The sequence below is a fragment of the Rhamphochromis longiceps genome, linkage group LG11 (assembly GCF_057381845.1).
Source record: "Rhamphochromis longiceps isolate RC_006_pf linkage group LG11, R_longiceps_female_GT1.1, whole genome shotgun sequence".
NCBI lineage: Eukaryota > Metazoa > Chordata > Actinopteri > Cichliformes > Cichlidae > Rhamphochromis > Rhamphochromis longiceps.
Window position 1 is genome coordinate 20,589,899 of NC_140567.1, and position 18,469 is coordinate 20,608,367.

Below are 18,469 nucleotides of genomic sequence, written 5' to 3' on the forward strand. Positions count from 1 at the left end.
TTAACTCTTTGGACACAATTCAGTTTTAGACAGATTTTATTAATTCATTTTAGATACATGGAACTCACTAAACTAATGAAACATTTCTATGAATGAAATAAGTTATTACTGTAAAAGAAAAGAACAAAAGGAAGGTCAACAGAAGCTCGGCATGCAGCGATTAGCTGATGATATGAAAGTTCTTAAAGATTCAGACACAATTAAATAATTCAAACCCAAAGAAAAGGAAACCTAAAAGTCGTACATAAATTATCAAGGCTGTCACAATATTGTTGGCTTTAATTATTCTAAAATAGATGATCTGAGCATATACTGTATAATCATGTATGGATATAATCACTGAAGAGTTCTCCCTGACTGCATATAGTGCACCAAGGTTGCTGTCTGTAAAGACTGACTAAATGACGTGTACAGTGTAAGGGGGCAGATTTGGCTGCATGTTTGAAATGTAAGTTTGGTAAACACTTATCTCTTTCCCTGATTCATTACATCGTGTGGACTAAAAGATCTGTCCATTTAAAGTCCGTATATATGCGTACAACAGTCTTATCCCCCAAAAGTATCCTTAAAATCCAAATTAAATGAAACCTTCCACCTTAAAAGAAAGAAAATGGTGTGAAAACAAATTTGGTAGCCCTGCCATGTCACTGAATCATTTTCATTTTTAAATGTTAAATCAGCTCCAAGTATTTCTCTAAGGTGAAGTAAAAAAAAAAGAAAAAAAGCAAAATTCAGTATAGTCCTAAAGAGAGGATCTTCACACCATTACATGCAAAAAAAAAAAAGAGGAAAAAAAAAGAAAAGTGTTGTGAGTGGTTGACAGGAAGTAAGCAGACTGGATGTGCTGATTTTCTGTTTATCTAGTCGAAGTTTAGCGGGTGGCTGTCGAAGTGAGTAAGCACGTGATTCTCAAACACTTTCTGGTCGCAGTCCAGCGGGAACTGCTCGCTGCACATGGGGCAGATTTTCCAGTGGCTCTCCACGTGCTCCTCAAACTTACTCTGGTCATAGTTGGGTGGGAAGATGACCTCACAGAGGGGACATCGTTTCATGTCCATGCTGCGCGTGGGAAGTGGATGGCAGAAGAGAAAGAGGGGAGAGAAAGCTCACGTTAATAAGCAGTCAAGCAAAGACGTGGGCAAAACAGGAGCACGGCTAATAAAGAGCATCCGTCTGATGCAACGTGGGTGGCCTGCGCTTCATCTAATGGGGTGGGGGGGGGGGGTGCTGCAGACGTTTTTACACACGTCAATACACAAGTTTAACACACTTGGAGAGTTTGGTTATTATCAAGGTGTGTTACCTGGGATCAAAGCAGAAGGCATTTTGTCCATCATTCACAAATGTGCTGTGAGTTTCAGTTACTGTGGGCTGTTCGCTGGTATTACCCTGAGAGAGCAGCAGAGACAGGGGGAGACGCAAAATGGCATTAAAATAATCAAACGCACATGATACAAATTAGAAGTACTGCATACTGCACATGGGAGAGAGAATATTACATTATTGTTTTGCTTTTCCTCTGACTCCTCATGGCCTTCTGGCCGGCTGTGGTTGCGGGTAGGCTGGATACACACCACATTGCTGTCCCAGGATGGCGGGCCTACAGGGGGCAGCCTAAGTGGCTGGTCATCTGAGAACTCATCCGCATCATCTGCAGGAGGATTTTCAGAGACACGGCTACTGTAAATAAAAAGTCACTCATCTCTGCAATGTTTAGTGAAGACTTCTGAAAAGAAAACAAACCTTTTGAGTCCGAGATGGAGTAAGGGTTCCCAAAATGCAGCTTGCTGGGGCTCTGAGAAACCAACAGAGGGGTAGGGGTATCCTGTGCATACGGGACAGGGTACTGCAGGAATAAAGGCACACTGGACTGGAGGTTCTCCAGACTGGTTTTCTCACTGGTCCCCTGATCTCCCTTCCTGCTGCTGCCCTTCTGGAGCTCCTGACGCAAAAGGGGAATTGAAACAATTTCTTCACAACAGCAAAAACCACTGACAAAATTCAGTCCCATCATGTGCATATAGTGAGAACACTTTGTTTTAACATGTCTTTAAGATATAATCTTAATTTCCAGAAAAAAAACTGATTGCATTCACAGCCCAGTACAACCACACACTAACCTGCTGCTGACCATGGAGCAGCTCCACTGGAGCCTAACGCACTGCTTTTTCACTTGTTCCACTCAGATTCTATCCTGCTGGTCTCGTCATGAAACCCGCAGCCTTCCAGACAGAGAAGCTGCTTTTCTAACCTTTAGGGCATCGCGGCCACATATCTGATTCTATCTCAGTGTGGCTCTCCAGCTAAAAAGGCAAAGCCGCACCATCCCAACACAGAGCTGTGACTTTTTTTGGGGGGAGGGGGCTTTTTGTTGTGCTCACAAAAGCAGTTTAATTAACACCTTCATTAAAAAGAATTTTCTCACTTTCAAAGGGAACAGGATTCTGTGTTTTTATGTCAGTAAGAGACGCCAAGTTAATTTACAGTCTAAACCTCAAAATTGGGTCATTCTCCTCCTCTTAACTTTAGCAGCATTACCTCAAAGCAACATTTTAGGTCAGTGAGGACCTTGCTGTGGCCTAAAGTAATGGAATGGAAAATAAGAAGTCATTTACTCTGCATCTACAATTAGAGGCATATTAAACACAGACCAGATTGGGAGAGGGGAAAATGGCAGGGGAATGGCACATTTCAGGCAATTTTTAAAATGGAAGGAGTCTATAAAAGAGAAAATGAAAGCTGTCACTAACCCCCTCCAGTTTTTCCTTCTCCTTCATAACAACCACAAGTGTGTCCTTAAGCTCCTTTAGCTCCCGTCCCTTCTCAGCTACCTGGCTCTGTAGAAAGTAAAGGGCACAAAAGCAGAAGAATGAAGAAACACTTTATATACTTAAACTCTTGATGTGCTGCTGATTAAAAAATGTGTAAGTGAAATACAGTCAGACCATAGTGCGTGACGTTAATTGATCACAGCCATAAAAGGCTTCTCTTTGCTGAGGACTGATTTATGCACAATACTGCTCAGAGCAAAACAACCTGCTTGAATCCCTGTGAGACACTAAGCAAATATCCGCCTGACCTGAGCCAAGCACAGCATTAGCCAAGCAACCAGAGATGAGTCCTGTGAGCCAAGACTTGCTTGTCTCCAGAGCCTGACATAAACAGCAGTAAAATGTCGTCTTACAGATCGTCCCGCTCATAAACAACACTGTCAGAGAAACTGGGTTCAAGGGGAGAGATAGCATCAAAGGCTAGATCCTTGAGCTATACCAGCCATACACAGCGGTAAAAACACAGAAGAGTCCAAATCAGGTCTGCTTTGAAGGAGAGCATCACTGGCAGCTGACAGCTTGGGCTGTGCTAAGTGTCTGCACTCTGCCTACACTAACCTTATAACGATCTTCCTCTGCTGCCAGCTGCAGCTTCAGGTTCTCGTTGGTCTTCAGTTGCTCTTTAAATTTCACTTCCATCTTGGCCAGCTCATCAGCAAACATGCAGCTACGCTCCTTCTCCTCCTAAAGGGCAACACATGATTCAGTTTTCATCACACCACAATATACACAGAGGAGAAAAATAAATGACAAAAACACTGCTCACAAGGTATCAAAGGTGCAGGACCTATAAACAGTCAAAGTAAATAAAAGATTGGTCTGCACCAGCTGAGATTTTTCCACGTACTTCAGCGTGCAATGTTTCTTTTATTCATACCATTGAACTACAAAAGTCTCTCACACGTTTGAACATCTTATTTTGGGACAAAATACAGCAACAAAATAAACAAAAAAAAAGTTTCTTACCATCAGCATCTGCTTGCATTTTCTGTATTTGTCGTTCCTGTCCGACGCCTCTCTGCTGATGCCTTTGAGCTTCTCCTGGATGATGGCTTCCAACATTGGATCAGCAGAACCTGGACTTCCTATAGAGTTATGTTTTTATTAGTTTATTATTCTTCAACAAAAAAAAAAAAAAAAAAAAACCCTCTGCAAAATAAAAAATTTACATACGTATCACCAAACTGCTAAGGAACATAATTTAGAGAAACCAAGAGTTCAAAATAAAGCTAATGAGAAATAGAAGATAACTGTCTAAGGAACTACACAACTCCTGTTTTCTAAAGATAATTTTTCACTTCATAATTTGACTTGGGTACCTGGCACAGAAGTGTCTGGACTCCCCGATGGAAGAACTGCCATCATTTCTTGGGCAGAGCTTCTCTTCAGCTCCTAAAGACGAGAAAAATGTAGTGAAGACATAATAACAACAACAAATGCAGAAAAAAAACCAATTCACAAACATATTTACAATGTATTTTACAATGACATTTATAGATGAAAATACATCTTATCTGTATAAAATATTGTGTTGTGTGTTTATATATATATATATATATATATATGAATGAATGAAAGGATTAACACAGGCTTGAGCTACTTTTACTTATAAGAATTTGTAAAAATCCAAAATAACAAAAGATAAAAACTGGGAACAATTATACCAAGATTGAATTTTCCAGTTTCCATTTTTGATGTATCTACAGTGAAATTAAAATAAACTTTCTTTTATACAGTCAGACTGAATGATAATGAAAATGAATTTGTCTGATGTGTTAATTTTCATTTTCAGCTTGCACTTCTTTCCAGTCAAGACTGGCAAAATGACTGAAGGCATTAACTAGTACAAGTGAGGCAGGCGTAGTGTTACAAAGATACAAATGGAAATTCTGTTCTTTCACTTGTTAGGACATGAATACAGTATGTTGGCTGGTATCCGTGGGGACCTACCCCTTGCTGTTCAGAGAGTTTCAGCACTTGTTTTTGCAGTCGCTGACATTCCTTATATTTTTCCTTGTAGTGTTCTGCAGCCATGTGCAGCCGCAACTTTAGATCCTCCACCTCTCTCTGCAGCTCTGCTACAACAGCTGGGTCTGCAGCAGCTTCGTCCTCTGCTTTGGCCTGTTGATGTAAAACATTACAGCAGAACAGATCAGAACTCCGGCCAACTGCAAGGTCCACTGTGACAGTGCAGCGATATAACTTCCTGTGAGTCATTAACTATAATCACTATCACTGTTTATATTGAAGTGATTCTTTAGCATGAGACTGGTGGTCAATAAAAACAGCAAGTATGAGAAGAATTACAACATCTTTCAAATGCAGAAGCAGTTTAAAAAAACCCAAAACAAAACAAACAAAAAAACTGTGTGGGAGAAACGTTTTCTGTTTCCATTATTTTCATATCGTTAACTTTCTCACACAGTGCTCAACCAAACAGCATACCTATACACAACTGGACAATTATATACGATATGATTTATTATCTTTTATTTCTTTATGGTGACAAAATATTAAACGCTATTGTGATCTAAATATATGACACAAAGTCTTCACCCTCTTACATCAACTTTTGATGAAAGTTGATGTATAATTTTGAAAAATGTTGAACTTTTGCATATTTATTATTTAATGTGTTATTTTAGATGTTACCAGACATTAATCCTTGTTCTTGATCTGCCTGTTTACCATGATATTAAATACGCTTAACTTCAAATGAAGCTCTTTTAAACACGAAAGGCTGTCTGGCTATTTGAGTTTCACTCTTACTGCTTCCTGCGTGGCCTCTGCCTTCATCTGCTCCACCAGGCATTCCAGGCGGACGCACTGGGCCTGAGTTTCAGCCTTGGCTTGGCGGAGGTTGTCAGCCTCAAGTTTAATGCGGTACAGTTCAGACATTGTACGATCGCGTGCACTGGAGGCGTCTCTCAGCTCGGCAGCCAGCAAAGAGGACTGCTGCTGGTTAGCCTGGAGCTGTTCTTCCTTCTGCCGCAGCTGCTCCTTCAGGGCTTTCACATCTCCCTGCAAGAAGTAAACACGTTTAAGGCGACTGACTCTCATTTCTCTTTAAAGATCAGTTATTACATCTCAGTTCTCCTCTTCCTATTCTTTCTACTGGAAATCTTTAAATTTCATATGATATAATAATGAATTATATTAAATACGGTTTATTATCTACTTCTGACCTCAAAACAAAAATCTTTTTTTTTTTCTTACCAAGGTGGAAACTTTGGCCAGGATCTCTTTGTACTGTTTGTCCTTCTCAGTGAGGCAAGCCTGGAGGCGCCCCACTTCCTCTTTAAACTGGGCAATGGCGTTTTCCTTGTTTACGTCCACAGACTTCAACATCTGCAGCTCCGCACTCAACTTAGTGTTCTCCAGCTCCCGGTTTTTCAGGTGAATCTGGCGCGCGCGCGCACACACACACACACACACACACACACACACACACACACACACACACACACACACGCACACACACACACGCGCACACACACACACACACACACACACACGAGAAGTTATAAAACACAAACAGAGTGGGGTTTTTTACCTCATTTATACAACACCGATCACAATCAAAGACCATATTAAAATAAATGTTGCATGACCTCAATTACAAAACAGAGATTGAGATAGGCCCATAAAGTCGTCCTTTTGAAACAGACGCAGTGTGATGGTGCAAGTTAAATTAGGTAGAGGTTTTCTGTGGGAGCACAACAGTATGTGGCACTCCCAGTTCCTGTGCAGTACATACCACAACAAAGACACAGAAACACCAATTGCGCCAGAAAACGGAACAAGGCATGTACCGTTTACAATAAAATACCGTGCAATCGTGTGCCTAAAAAACAAAACATTGAATCTTTATTTAAAGATCATATTGGTAAGTTTGAGGATTTAGTATTGATATCAACAAAAATAGAGCATTACCTTGTAGAGTTCCTTCTCATCTTTTTCATTCTTAAGATGAGATTCAAGAACCTCCTTCTCTGCTGTAAGTTTCTTAAGTCTGTCCTTAAGACTGGAGAAACAGAAACAAAAACAATATATAACTAAATAGTGCATATGTTCGCATTAATAACTCTCTGTACATCTAAACAAACAAATCTAGAAAATCTAGTGAATCTGCCACAATCCTTTTACTGAGAATTCACCTGTCTAGCTCTGTTTCCTTTTGAATGCTTTTCTGTGTCACTCCAATCAGATCTTCCTCCAACTGTATGATTCTGGCTGTGGCCTCATCCAGTCTCCTCTTTACCTCCTCTTTCTCTTCCAGCAGGGCCTGGGAAGAATGCTGCACTTCCTGTGAGACATAAGACAGAAGTAAAGTTCAGCTGAAATAAAAAGAAAGCCTCATAATTCATAAAAAAATACAACACTTCTTGCAGTACCTAACTTCCTAACATACAACTTTCCATCTCTGACTCAAAGCTTGAGGAAAAATGTGTGCAAAACATTAAAATTTTATTGTCTTTGAAATACAAGTCTAATTCAAAATGAACGTGATGGCTTGATAGAGAGTTTTAAATGTTCAAGAAAAAATGAAATGAATATTTTACAATTTGTTTATAGGCAGAATTTTGGAATCTTTATATTCACACACCATAAAAAAATCATATAAAAGTCTAGTCATAAAATTAACAGCCACAAAATCTGTAATCATGTTTTCATCTGAAAGCCGTTTTAAAACCAGCAGATTTATGGCAGAAAATGGCAAAGTGAATTATGACTGACAATGCTTTTAAGACCTAATGTTATACTATAAAAAGCAGAATTACAACTTTGATAATACAGACATCCATATCCATCAGTGTGTGATTTATTTTTTCAGTACATCATGTGTTTGGATACATCTGCATGTTAGGACCCCTTCACTAGGGGGTGCTAAGAGACTGCTGGGCCAAATGTAAAAAGGTCCATGCAAGAGCCAGTGCATTAATACTATAAATCACTGATTTCCACATGTGCTGCTTATTTTAATGACTATTAAAATATATAGCATGGCCTGAAAAAGGCATTTTGTGTTATTTACAAGTTTTAAAACTGCTACAAATACTGCATTTCTCAGCTTACTTGGTTCTCTCTTCTCAGCTGAGCACAGTTCTCCTTCTCTTGCTCACACGCCTTCTGCAGGCTCTCTTTCTCAGCCTCCAGTTCCTCCTTTTCCTGCTGCAGGAGGGCCATGTTTTTAAGCAACTCATCTTTCTCCCGTTGCACTTCTTCCACCTTTTGCTGCCAAGAAAAAACAAAAACACTTTTCAGTATTTTTAAAAGCTTAATTTACTGGTAACATACGACTGAAATCATAATTTTCAACTGTGCACGCTAGAAATTGATATTGAAGCAAAATAAAACCCAATGAAAATCGATGTGTACTGAGCGCTGCTGCTCAGGCAAATTGTACCTCGAGAATGCCAGCTTTCGTGGTGACCACCAGGATGTCAGAGTTGCATTCATCTTCCACAGTCAGCAGCTCATCCTCTGTGGGGCTGCTGGCACGGAACTGAAATGGTGTGCTGGCCCCTCGGATCTCCCCTTTGTGGGTCACATAACAAAACTGGTAGAACTCGCCATCATCATTGGGAACATAGTACCCTGGGGGAAGTAAATCACTCAGTCAGTGAGCTCAATGTTAGACAACAGAGCAACACGAATCATATTCCTCCACAAGTCTAAACATATCTCAGTTATTAGCGAATCTTAACCTGAACACTTAACCCAAAGTTACAATAAACTGAGAGAAAAAAAAAGGCACAAAAAGAGCACAAATACTACGTAAGTGTTAAGTCCTGGTCTGGCAAATCACTTTAATTGTGCCGGTTTATGAAGGGTGGTATAAAAGACAAAAACAGAACATTAACTCAAATGTCATTAACACCAGAATGGAGATGTCTGGGAAAAGTTTCTCCTCTATCCATCCTGTCCACAACTGCACACTTAACAATTCACTCACCAACCCACATGATATTCAGTTATTAAAAGGTGTCAAAGTTACTGAAAAGTATGTATGCTCTTACCCTGAAAGACCACTGTTCTGTTCACTGCAGTGCCTTCCACATAGTTCTCAGGGAGAGGCGACCACAAGAATGTGTAATAGTCCCTCGCTGTGCTCCAACCAACCTGTGAGACATTGTGGGGAATTCATTCAACAAGACACCCTCACCACATCAGTGCAGCATAATAGCAATGGATGGATTAACAGGGGAACTTTCCCAAATCCGCACGCTGTCACTTCCAAAATATCTCAAACTAGTTTATTGCAGTAATCACAGGGCTTTAAATCTATCTTCGGATGATAGTGTAAGGACATGCCTACTGTAATATTTTTTCATTTACAAAAGTTATCATCTGGAAACCACTCCTGCTAACCATGTGCATGTGGTCTGGCCCTTATCATGAAAAAGCCTAGCTGTGGAAATGTAGCTACAACTCACTTCAAACAGGAAAGTGGAAATAGGTGAAAATTTTATACATAGGCAACTTGAAAATGAAAACCAAAATTTATTTATACGTATTTTATGTGTTGTTAACTGATGACTGATGAGGGGGAAGTGCAGAAAATACATCCATAACTTCAGACTGGTGCCATAAAACTGTCAAACAAAATCAGTGTCACATTGAGCTTGCTGGTTTTTGGTGTGCACTCCCAGGCGCAAGCATGCATCTACAACAAGCCCAGTTAAACCCCATTACACCATTACACCTAAGTTGGTTAAGTTGTGGTGTGACTTTCAAAACTCTGCTCTTAAAAAAAGGCAACGAAAAGAAAAATCATACAAGCAAATTGCACTGCAGATACACTGTGTTTCTAGAAAGCTGCATGTAGGAAGCCTTTTTGCAACGTCTGGGCAGTTTATTTTCTCACCTGTGTGCAAACAGCCTGCAGCCACAATACTGTGAGTGTTCATCAGAGCCAGAGATAGAAGGCCCTGGTGCTCCAAAACCCCCAGTGCAGTTCCAGCCTCCAGCAGTAAAAAACAGGAAGCAATTAAAACATGCACCTAGTTAGTGAGTGTCATTACTGAAGGCTAGCCCTCACCAGTCCACTCATTAGAGCTGCAGAGGTGGTGGTGGTGGGTGAAACCTCTGTAGGGAAATTACAACAGAGGACTTTGCAATGTTGTAAATTCCTGTTTTTCCTCATAGATATTAGACAAAAGGCAGAGAAAGTGTAAGGCTACCATAACAACACCAAAACACTGGTTTCAGATCAGTGACTAAGACAAAAACACAGATAACACTGTAAGAGTAAACTTTCCAAAACCTAAAAGAAGTCTGAACGTCTACCTATGCAACATGCTCTTCAGCTTTAACACGATTTTTCATCAGCACTTCAGCAAGAATGCTGACAGAAGTGAGTGACAGTATTCCCCCAGGAAGTACTGTAACATCTATCTGCCAATTAGCCTATATAAATTCAAGAGTTATTCATGAATCACACAGACAGGTTGTGGTCAGACAGGTTAATTATAACGTTGGGTTAGCTTTCTCCTGGGCCAATGCTGACAACCTGCCTCAACATTCCTTCATAAAGCCGAAAACAGCTAGCACCAGCTCCATACTTGCAGTTATGGAACAACAACATCAAACTGACAGGGACCCATACTAAAACAAACATTTCCTTAATCCATTTACCATCAAGACCTTAATTACTTTATCTAATTATTAATATGATTAGTATTAATTTGACCAAACTAGTTTGAAGGTTGCTGTGCTTTTCTATTTCCTCTTAATAAATCATAAGCCTTGTATAATATATAAATATAATACTTGTATAACTATGCATGTGACGAATAAAAAAATCTTGAATCCTGAATCTTAAATAAGCCAGGTTACCGAGTTATTTAGTGGGAACATTGAAAGGAAGAACGAGCCTGTGCCAAAAGCAGCTATAACTACTCTTTGGAGCTCACGCGAATGTGTGTAAAGCTCTATCATTTGCCTGGATAGGTAAATGATAGCGCTTTGGCACCAAGCATTACGTCTGTCAACAGTGTCAATGATTTATACAATTTAAAATCCTGCACTCAGCCTTTTCTGCTGACGCTCTATTGTTTGGAAGCTCAAGAAATTTGTAGTTTTAAGATTTATGCTGCCAGTTGGTGCCTACCTTCAGGCTAAACACAATGTGATGAGGTATCACAATGCAGTACCCAATTTGGTATGTAAACAGCCTCCAGATAATACACGATCCAACTTCAATATGAAGGCATGACCTGATTTATCAGTGAGGTTAGGGAAAGTGTCTCTGCATATACCCACAATAATATCACATGTAAAGCAAAGTGCACACATCAATAGTTGACATAACAAGGACAGTAAACTTAGGAGCTTGAATCAATATTGCAAAGAAATTAACAATTGAACCTATTTCTTGGGCTGTATTACTTGAACTATAGCATGACATTAGAATGAGTGCATGCTGCAAATAACATATACACACATATATACACACACACATATGTGTGTGTGTGTATATATATATATATATATATATATATATATATATATATATATATATATATACACACATATATACATATATACATATATATATATACATACACACATATATATACATATATACATATATATATATACATACATACACACACACATATATATATATATATATATATATATATATATATATATATATATACATACACACACACATACATATATATATATATATATATATATACATACACACACACATACATATATATATATATATATATATACATACACACACACATACATATACATACATATATATATATATATATATATATATATATATATATATATATATATATATATATATATATGTATGTGTGTGTGTGTGTGTGTGTGTGTGTGTGTGTGTGTGTGTGTGTGTGTGTATATATATATAAAAAACACTGAAGTTTTTATCTTCGGTCATCTTTTCCTTTCCACTAAAGTAACACACGTTTTGCAGTCTCAATGCGAGTAAACGATCTGTGAGTTTATGAGTCACAGACAGTCTAGTTGAATCCTATATAACAATCCTGCAATTACCTATTAATGAGTGACACTGTAGTCAGCATTACAATATTGTTACATTATAACCTGTCCAAATTGTAAAAGAAAGGTAACATACTTTTTAACTACAAGATAAGCAGTTATATTTGCAAATTATTTCAAGAGAATTTGGGGGTTTTAATACTTCTATTAGGAAAGGAAGCCACTGTTAACACATGTTTTAAAACTTTACATGCAACTGTGTGCACCTGTGGCACTGTTAAAGTATAATTTATCAGTTCTGTCTCTTCGTATATGCTTCAGCTATAACATCTGAGGAAATACACTGTTACAACTAATTTGGCTGTGGATTTAGCTTTAACTCATTATTTAGCCATTGTTTAATTCAGAAGACAACTAACAAAATCAGCACAAGCAGATTGAGAGAGAAAGAGCCATAAGGCTGGGTTCGTTAATGTGATGTATTTAATCTTAGCTTCCATCTCAACTTCAGTAGATAAAAAGCATGCTGGTCTTAATAATAAGCCTAAAGTCACGATTCAATGCAGATGAGGCTAATGTAAAGCTACTGGGTTGGATTTAATGCACTTCTATAACAAGGCCCATATGGGACACCCAAGCACATGGTGGAGGTTAAAATGCTCCACTTCCTCTGTCAAGTTTCAAGTGGATAAACTTGAAATCTCTCTTTTATTCCATAGATAAAATAGTTTATACAACAGACAGTCTAGATGTAAACTGCAGGCTGTTCATAATACAAATTAAATTATCAGACAGTATTTTTACTTTCCATTATATCACACATAAAGTGCTCTAGTGGTCTAGTTATGAAAATACACATTGGACTACTTCTGTTAGTACCATCATGGATTCATAGTCCTCATTGATCATAATTATATATCGTGCTTTATTATTCCGCTCATTCACCTTGAAAATGCCAACCCAGTCCTTTGGATGCGGTTTGATGAACTGTGTCAGGGTATAGTGACACTCCAACGCAGCATGGGGCAGGTAGCTCTTCCCCACATTCTGGAAGATGACGTGGGCAAAATTTGACGTGTCCATGTTGTTGCTTAACAATGTCCTATCCAGGAGCAGTGCCATAAAATCCACTCAGCAGTGGCTACAAAGGAAGACAAAAGCAATCAAATATATATGAAATGCCCACAGAAACAAGTACAACAAATGACTGGAGTAGTGAAAAGACAAACTAGTCAACTTCAATGAAGGTTTAATCATTCGATTCCTAAATTTTGGCCATAGAATGTAATTTATGATAAATAGACTGTTTTTTTTATATAGCGCTTTTCCACTCTACTTGAGCATACTGTCTAATATTCACACACATTCACACTCCATTAAACATATTAGGAATAACCCGGGGTTTTGTCCAAATACTTGCAGACTACAGCAGTCAGACATCGACCAACTAAACCCCTGATTAGTAGATGACCTGTTCTACCTCCTCAGACACTACTACCCCTAAATATTTATTCAATGAACTGTTTAGTTTACATTAATATAAAAAGTATTCCAACGTAAATGGTGGTTTTTAACCAGTTTAGCTTTCAGGCAAGCTAGAGTTAGTTTGACACAGCAAATACAATCCTTATTATCTGCAGACATTTCTCAATGAGCCCTTAAGATATGTTAGCAAGTGGATGGACAAATCTATCTTGAACTTCAAGTCCCATTTCATTTTGGTAAGCGGTATGGATTCCTATTTTCAAACCTCCATGAAATCAAAGCATTGGGAAGTCCTTGTGAAAGTGTTAAGTCAAAAAAAAAAGAATAACTTCAACACTGTCATTAAGAATTTGATTTAAATGGCTGGCAAGCTTGTAATTTGCCAGCAGTAAACTCAGCCACGGTTCATGACAACCAAATTTTATTCAAGTCGTGACATTTTAGTTCCAGAACATGTCAGGAAAAAAATGAAAAAGAATTACAACAGGAAACCACTAGGGGTGCAATGATACTCGTATCGATATTGAACCGTTCATACAGTGCTTTTGGTTCGGTACGCATATGTATCAAACAATACAAAATTTTTAATTTATTTTATCAACTTTTCTTCTGACGATGCTGTCTGTGTTGAGCGCTCAGTGGATCTGCGCTCGACAGTGCAGCCTAGGCGGAGTAGTCGAATGCAGATTCACTGAGCGCAGGGCAAGCTAGCGAGACAGAAGTTAAGCTCTCCTTACAACATGGCAAATTGAACCCCCCACTAGAGCTGGGCGATATAAGATTTTTTCATATCACGATATGTTTTTTTCATTTCAGGCGATAACGATATCTATCAGTGTAAAGTAATCAGTGTAAAGTGTAAAGTGTGCGTGTTAGTCCCCATAGGGAAATAGTTCCTCTGCATTTAACCCATTCACCCAGTGAAGCAGTGGGCAGCCACCAGTGCAACGCCCGGGGAGCAGTGTGTAGGGACGGTACCTTGCTCAGGGGTACCTCAGGGTAGCCGTTCAGTGGAGTTGAACCCCCGACCTTCCAATCATGGGGCCACCACTCTACCTACTGAGCTATCCCTGCCCCCAACTATCACGATATAAGCTAAATAACTATATTTGTAAGATTTAAATGTGCCGTTGCTCACAAGTAAAATGTGAAATAATCAGCAGCTTGTTTTCATTTAAATATTTATTTCCCATAATAAGTTCAACAGGGTAGATGTACTTAAGGAACATGAGACTTTTTCAGATAAATAAAGGCAAATATTGCAAACTACACAAAAGGCAGCCGCTAAAGCGTTTAAGTTTCAAAATAGAACAAACAAAACAGACTAAATTGTCAATTCCCCTTAGAAACAAAATATTAATTCTAAAAATAAATCTTAGTTTGTTTTACAGAAGAACAGACAAAACTGACTAACTTTTGTCAATATCAAATAAACTGAGAACTAAAAGGAAATTCTCAATCTCTCCTTGTTGTATAGCTTAGCTTTTCAAACAGTTTTAACAGTTACTTTAGTCTGACAAAAGCCGAATGACGAATTAGCGCTTCCAGTCAGAGACTGAGGCTACGTCCACACGTACACGGGTATTTTTGAAAACGGAGATTTTCCGTTTTCGTTTTAAAAAATAATCCCGTCCACACATAAAGGGAGAAATGAAGGAAAACGCTGCTATGAACATGCCAAAGCAGCAGGTGGCGCTAGATTCCTAACCGTGCAGAAATGTTGGCCAATCAGAAGTCTAGAAGCCTCGGTGGGAAAAAGTAAACAAAGCTGGGGCACAGAAGCAGAACCGAGTCGTATGTGTGGAGGGACAGTAACTGTGTGTATATGTAAGCATTTAAACACTGCAGAGAGTAGAATTGACAGTAACAGTATTGTAGAAATTCATTTCACCGAAACAATAACGTGGCGCACAGTGTGACGTCAAAAAATGCGCACACCTTTGACGCTGCGTTTTCTCCGTTTTTCTAGTCCACACGTAAATGCAAAAACTGAGTTTTTAAAAATCTTCGTTTTCAGTGACCAAAAACGCCGTTTACGTGTGGACAAAAGGTGCAAACGCATAGAAAAATCTGCGTTTTCAAAAATACCCGGGTACGTGTGGACGTAGCGCATGCACCAGTTTATTGTATTTCCAGACTTGCTTTCGGCACAATTTACAGTGCACGCTACTCTGTTTTTTGTCAGACTTGAAATAGCCGAAATACCTTCACACTACGGAACTTCTATGGCTCTTCCGTTCGACAATCTCTCCGGCATTGGAACCATCATCTGTTTTCTCTTCGGTAACCTTCGGTCACGCTCAGTTGATTTCTCTAGTCGGCACACTCATTTCCTCCATTACCCGGGCAGTACGGTGGCTGGCTGCTTTCCAAACAAATACACATGTGCGGCTTGGCACTTGTGCTGTACGTAACAAGTCACGTGACGTGACGCTGCGGCTGTGATTGGTTCGGCTCTGCGCTACTTAATTTGGATTGGCTCTTTTTTTTTTTTTTTTTTTTTTTTTAAGAGGACAAGAGCGGCGAGGTCTATCGCGATAGTTTAATTTTTCTATCGAGAAAAAGTTATATCGCGATACATATCGTTTTCGTTCTATCGCCCAGCTCTACCCCCCACCCTAATTCAGATCTGGCGTTTGGAACTATTTTGGTTTTCATGTGACGTATGACCCTGAAGGTAAGCGCGTAATGGACTAAAGTAAAACAGTATGTTGGATGTGCCACGCAATGCTCAATTACATTAGTGGGAACTAGTGTGTTACCGCAGTTAGCTCATTAATGTGTTTGGCCGTCCAGCCCCACGCACAGGGCGATCCGCGGTAGCTCGTTAACAGAGATTTGCCGTGTTGTGGCTTTAACGTCATTTCAACGAGATTAACGCTGACAGCACTAGTGGGAACACAACGAATATGACTGCACATTTACTCCGACAGCATCCTAGTACAAAGACAAGTGGAAGCAGACAAAAACAACAAGCACGCATGCTACAAACTTTACCAGAGTCATTTAGACAGCCGTTAGCACATGATTCTCCTTATGGGGACCTGATATGTTTAATATGCTGCTGAGAGTATGCCCCAGAAGAAGCGTATAGTATAGCTTTTATTTTGGAAAGAGCCATTTCTCTGTAATAAACTCTCTTTTCCAAAGATGAGTGATTCCTCAATCAGACATATTTATTTATTTTTATTACTTTGTTGTTTCAGCAACATTAAATTTAAAAACTGTACTTTTGAGTTAAAATATATATTTATAATTTTAATAAATGACAAATTAAAAAGGCATGAACATTTTTTTTGTATCGAAAAAATATCGAACCGTGACACCAAAGTATCGAACCGAACCGTGAATTTTGTGTATCGTTGCACCCCTAGAAACCAACCCATAACTATACACACGGTTTAGGGTCAGCTTTAAAGCCCTTGGAGTGTGTCCTGAGCTGATTATACATTTCAGTTGATCTCAGGATGTTAATCTCAAGAAAAAGCCCTGACACAGTAGAGTAAATATTGAAAGCTGAAACAAAGTTACTCTGATAACAAAGACAGGCATACAAAAGCCTATTAGAATATGATAGTATCCTTGAGATTTAGTTAAACATTTATTTTCTTGAAAGCAAAGCAAAGAAAGCTCTCCAAAGCTAGAAAACACATTACCCAGCAGTCTTTTAATTTGTACTTTGTATATACCTCTGATCACTTTACCTGCACACGAAAGTAATTTTTCAAATTAATACAGTTTGTAATAAACGATCTAATACAAACAAACAAACAAAAACACTTGTTGGGTTTTTTTATTGCAAACAATCCGGGAGATCGGGTATTCTTCTTGTAAGTGTAAAGTAACAGGGAATCTACTTTATAAGCCTGGATGAAGCATGGCTCCGTTGTAATTTATACTTAGCCACATTTTAGATACTGAATACATTCTTTCAATTCATACGCGATCTACTCTTTTAATACGCGAGGGGTTACCACTGAATTTTAAATTGTGCCTCTTAATGACGATATATCCTAGCACGCGAGGTGACACAGTGCCAACTCATAAGAAAAACTAGAGAAAAACAAAGCTTATTGGCCTACTACCACCAAGTTAAACAACATAAAAAACCCGGCCACGTGAGTAAGAAGGGGGAGGGATTTTCCATTTGGGCCTTAGCCAAAATATTTTTCTTCGACGTAATTAGGCCTTTGACTCAAAACATTTCCCCAGTCGATGATCGGAAATTCAGCCAACACAGCCATAATCCACATCAATCGAAAAAGTTATCAACCCTAAGTATAACATCAAATTTAAAAAAAATCGCAAATGGAAATGGCTGAATCCGTGGCGAGGCCTAACTTGAAAACATTGACCACATCTGGCTAAGTTAGCTATACAGCTAACTGGCTAATGCTAGCAACATACTTCTTAGGAGACTAATAACCACAAAACAATGGAACTAAACTAAAAAAACGCTAACCACTCGGTAGAATATCCATTTTAACTCTCTTAATACATGGCGTTAGATTAAACACGACAAAACAGCGGAGAGAGCAGTGCTATTGGGGACAAGGTTAAAGCTAACGTAAACAGCTCGCGACGATGTGTCGCGAGAAAACCTCTAAAAACAAACGCAGATCAGATTGAAATACCAAGAGTCGTATACTTCATCTAAATTATCAAATAAACCATGAACATACCTAGTTGTCATGTTGGGCAGCAGCTGAAATCCCAACGTATCACAGAAACAATTGTTGACGCAGTTCAGTGCTTTCCCCGTGCCCCCTTCCTGGAATAATAACATTACGTCATTTCCGTAAAGGGCCACTAAGAGGAGAAATTGTGACATTATAATTAATAACTTTGTTACAAAGAATACATCGATGATAACGTTGTAGCAATGTGTAGATTCACATGACACACCTTACTTTAGTGGGATTCGTTTATGTTTCTCCCAAGATCAAAACAAAGTATCAAACAAATGATTACTATGTATTTTAAAAACAGCACCAGCAATGTAGTTATATAATAAAATATTTAGGAGTAAAATGGCAATTTTTCTTCAACAAAAAAATACTAATATTAGTTATTTACTGGCATAATTATTTACAGGACCTGAATAATTCTTCCAACACCGTGGAGCTGTGGCTTTGGTCATCTGCAAGAAATCAGAATCAGAA

At 38.7% G+C, this 18,469-nt stretch overlaps 1 protein-coding gene across 1 annotated transcript; it reads right to left on the reverse strand.

Annotated features, from left to right (window-relative positions):
- Positions 1-18: 18 nt before the first annotated feature.
- On the reverse strand, positions 19-18,093 carry tax1bp1b (Tax1 (human T-cell leukemia virus type I) binding protein 1b). The gene is made up of 18 exons (XM_085422748.1): positions 17,990-18,093; positions 12,768-12,963; positions 8,852-8,954; positions 8,239-8,429; positions 7,908-8,066; positions 6,989-7,137; positions 6,765-6,855; positions 6,048-6,233; positions 5,601-5,852; positions 4,782-4,952; positions 4,151-4,223; positions 3,798-3,916; positions 3,390-3,515; positions 2,751-2,837; positions 1,744-1,942; positions 1,500-1,651; positions 1,304-1,389; positions 19-1,059 (listed from the first exon to the last, which is right to left on the reverse strand). The coding sequence occupies exons 2-18, from the start codon at positions 12,942-12,944 to the stop codon at positions 861-863; spliced, it is 2,520 nt and encodes an 839-aa protein (XP_085278874.1). The 5' UTR covers positions 12,945-12,963; positions 17,990-18,093; the 3' UTR covers positions 19-860.
- Between the last annotated feature and the right edge of the window lie 376 nt (positions 18,094-18,469).

Coding starts and splice junctions, on each gene's coding strand:
- tax1bp1b (XM_085422748.1), bottom strand. CDS start 12,944: ATGGCACTGCTCCTGGATAGGACATTGTTAAGCAACAACATGGACACG. Junction 6,856..6,988: donor AAGGAAACAGAGCTAGACAG/GTGAATTCTCAG, acceptor CTGTTTCTCCAG/TCTTAAGGACAGACTTAAGA. Junction 6,234..6,764: donor ATGAGAAGGAACTCTACAAG/GTAATGCTCTAT, acceptor CGCGCGCGCCAG/ATTCACCTGAAAAACCGGGA.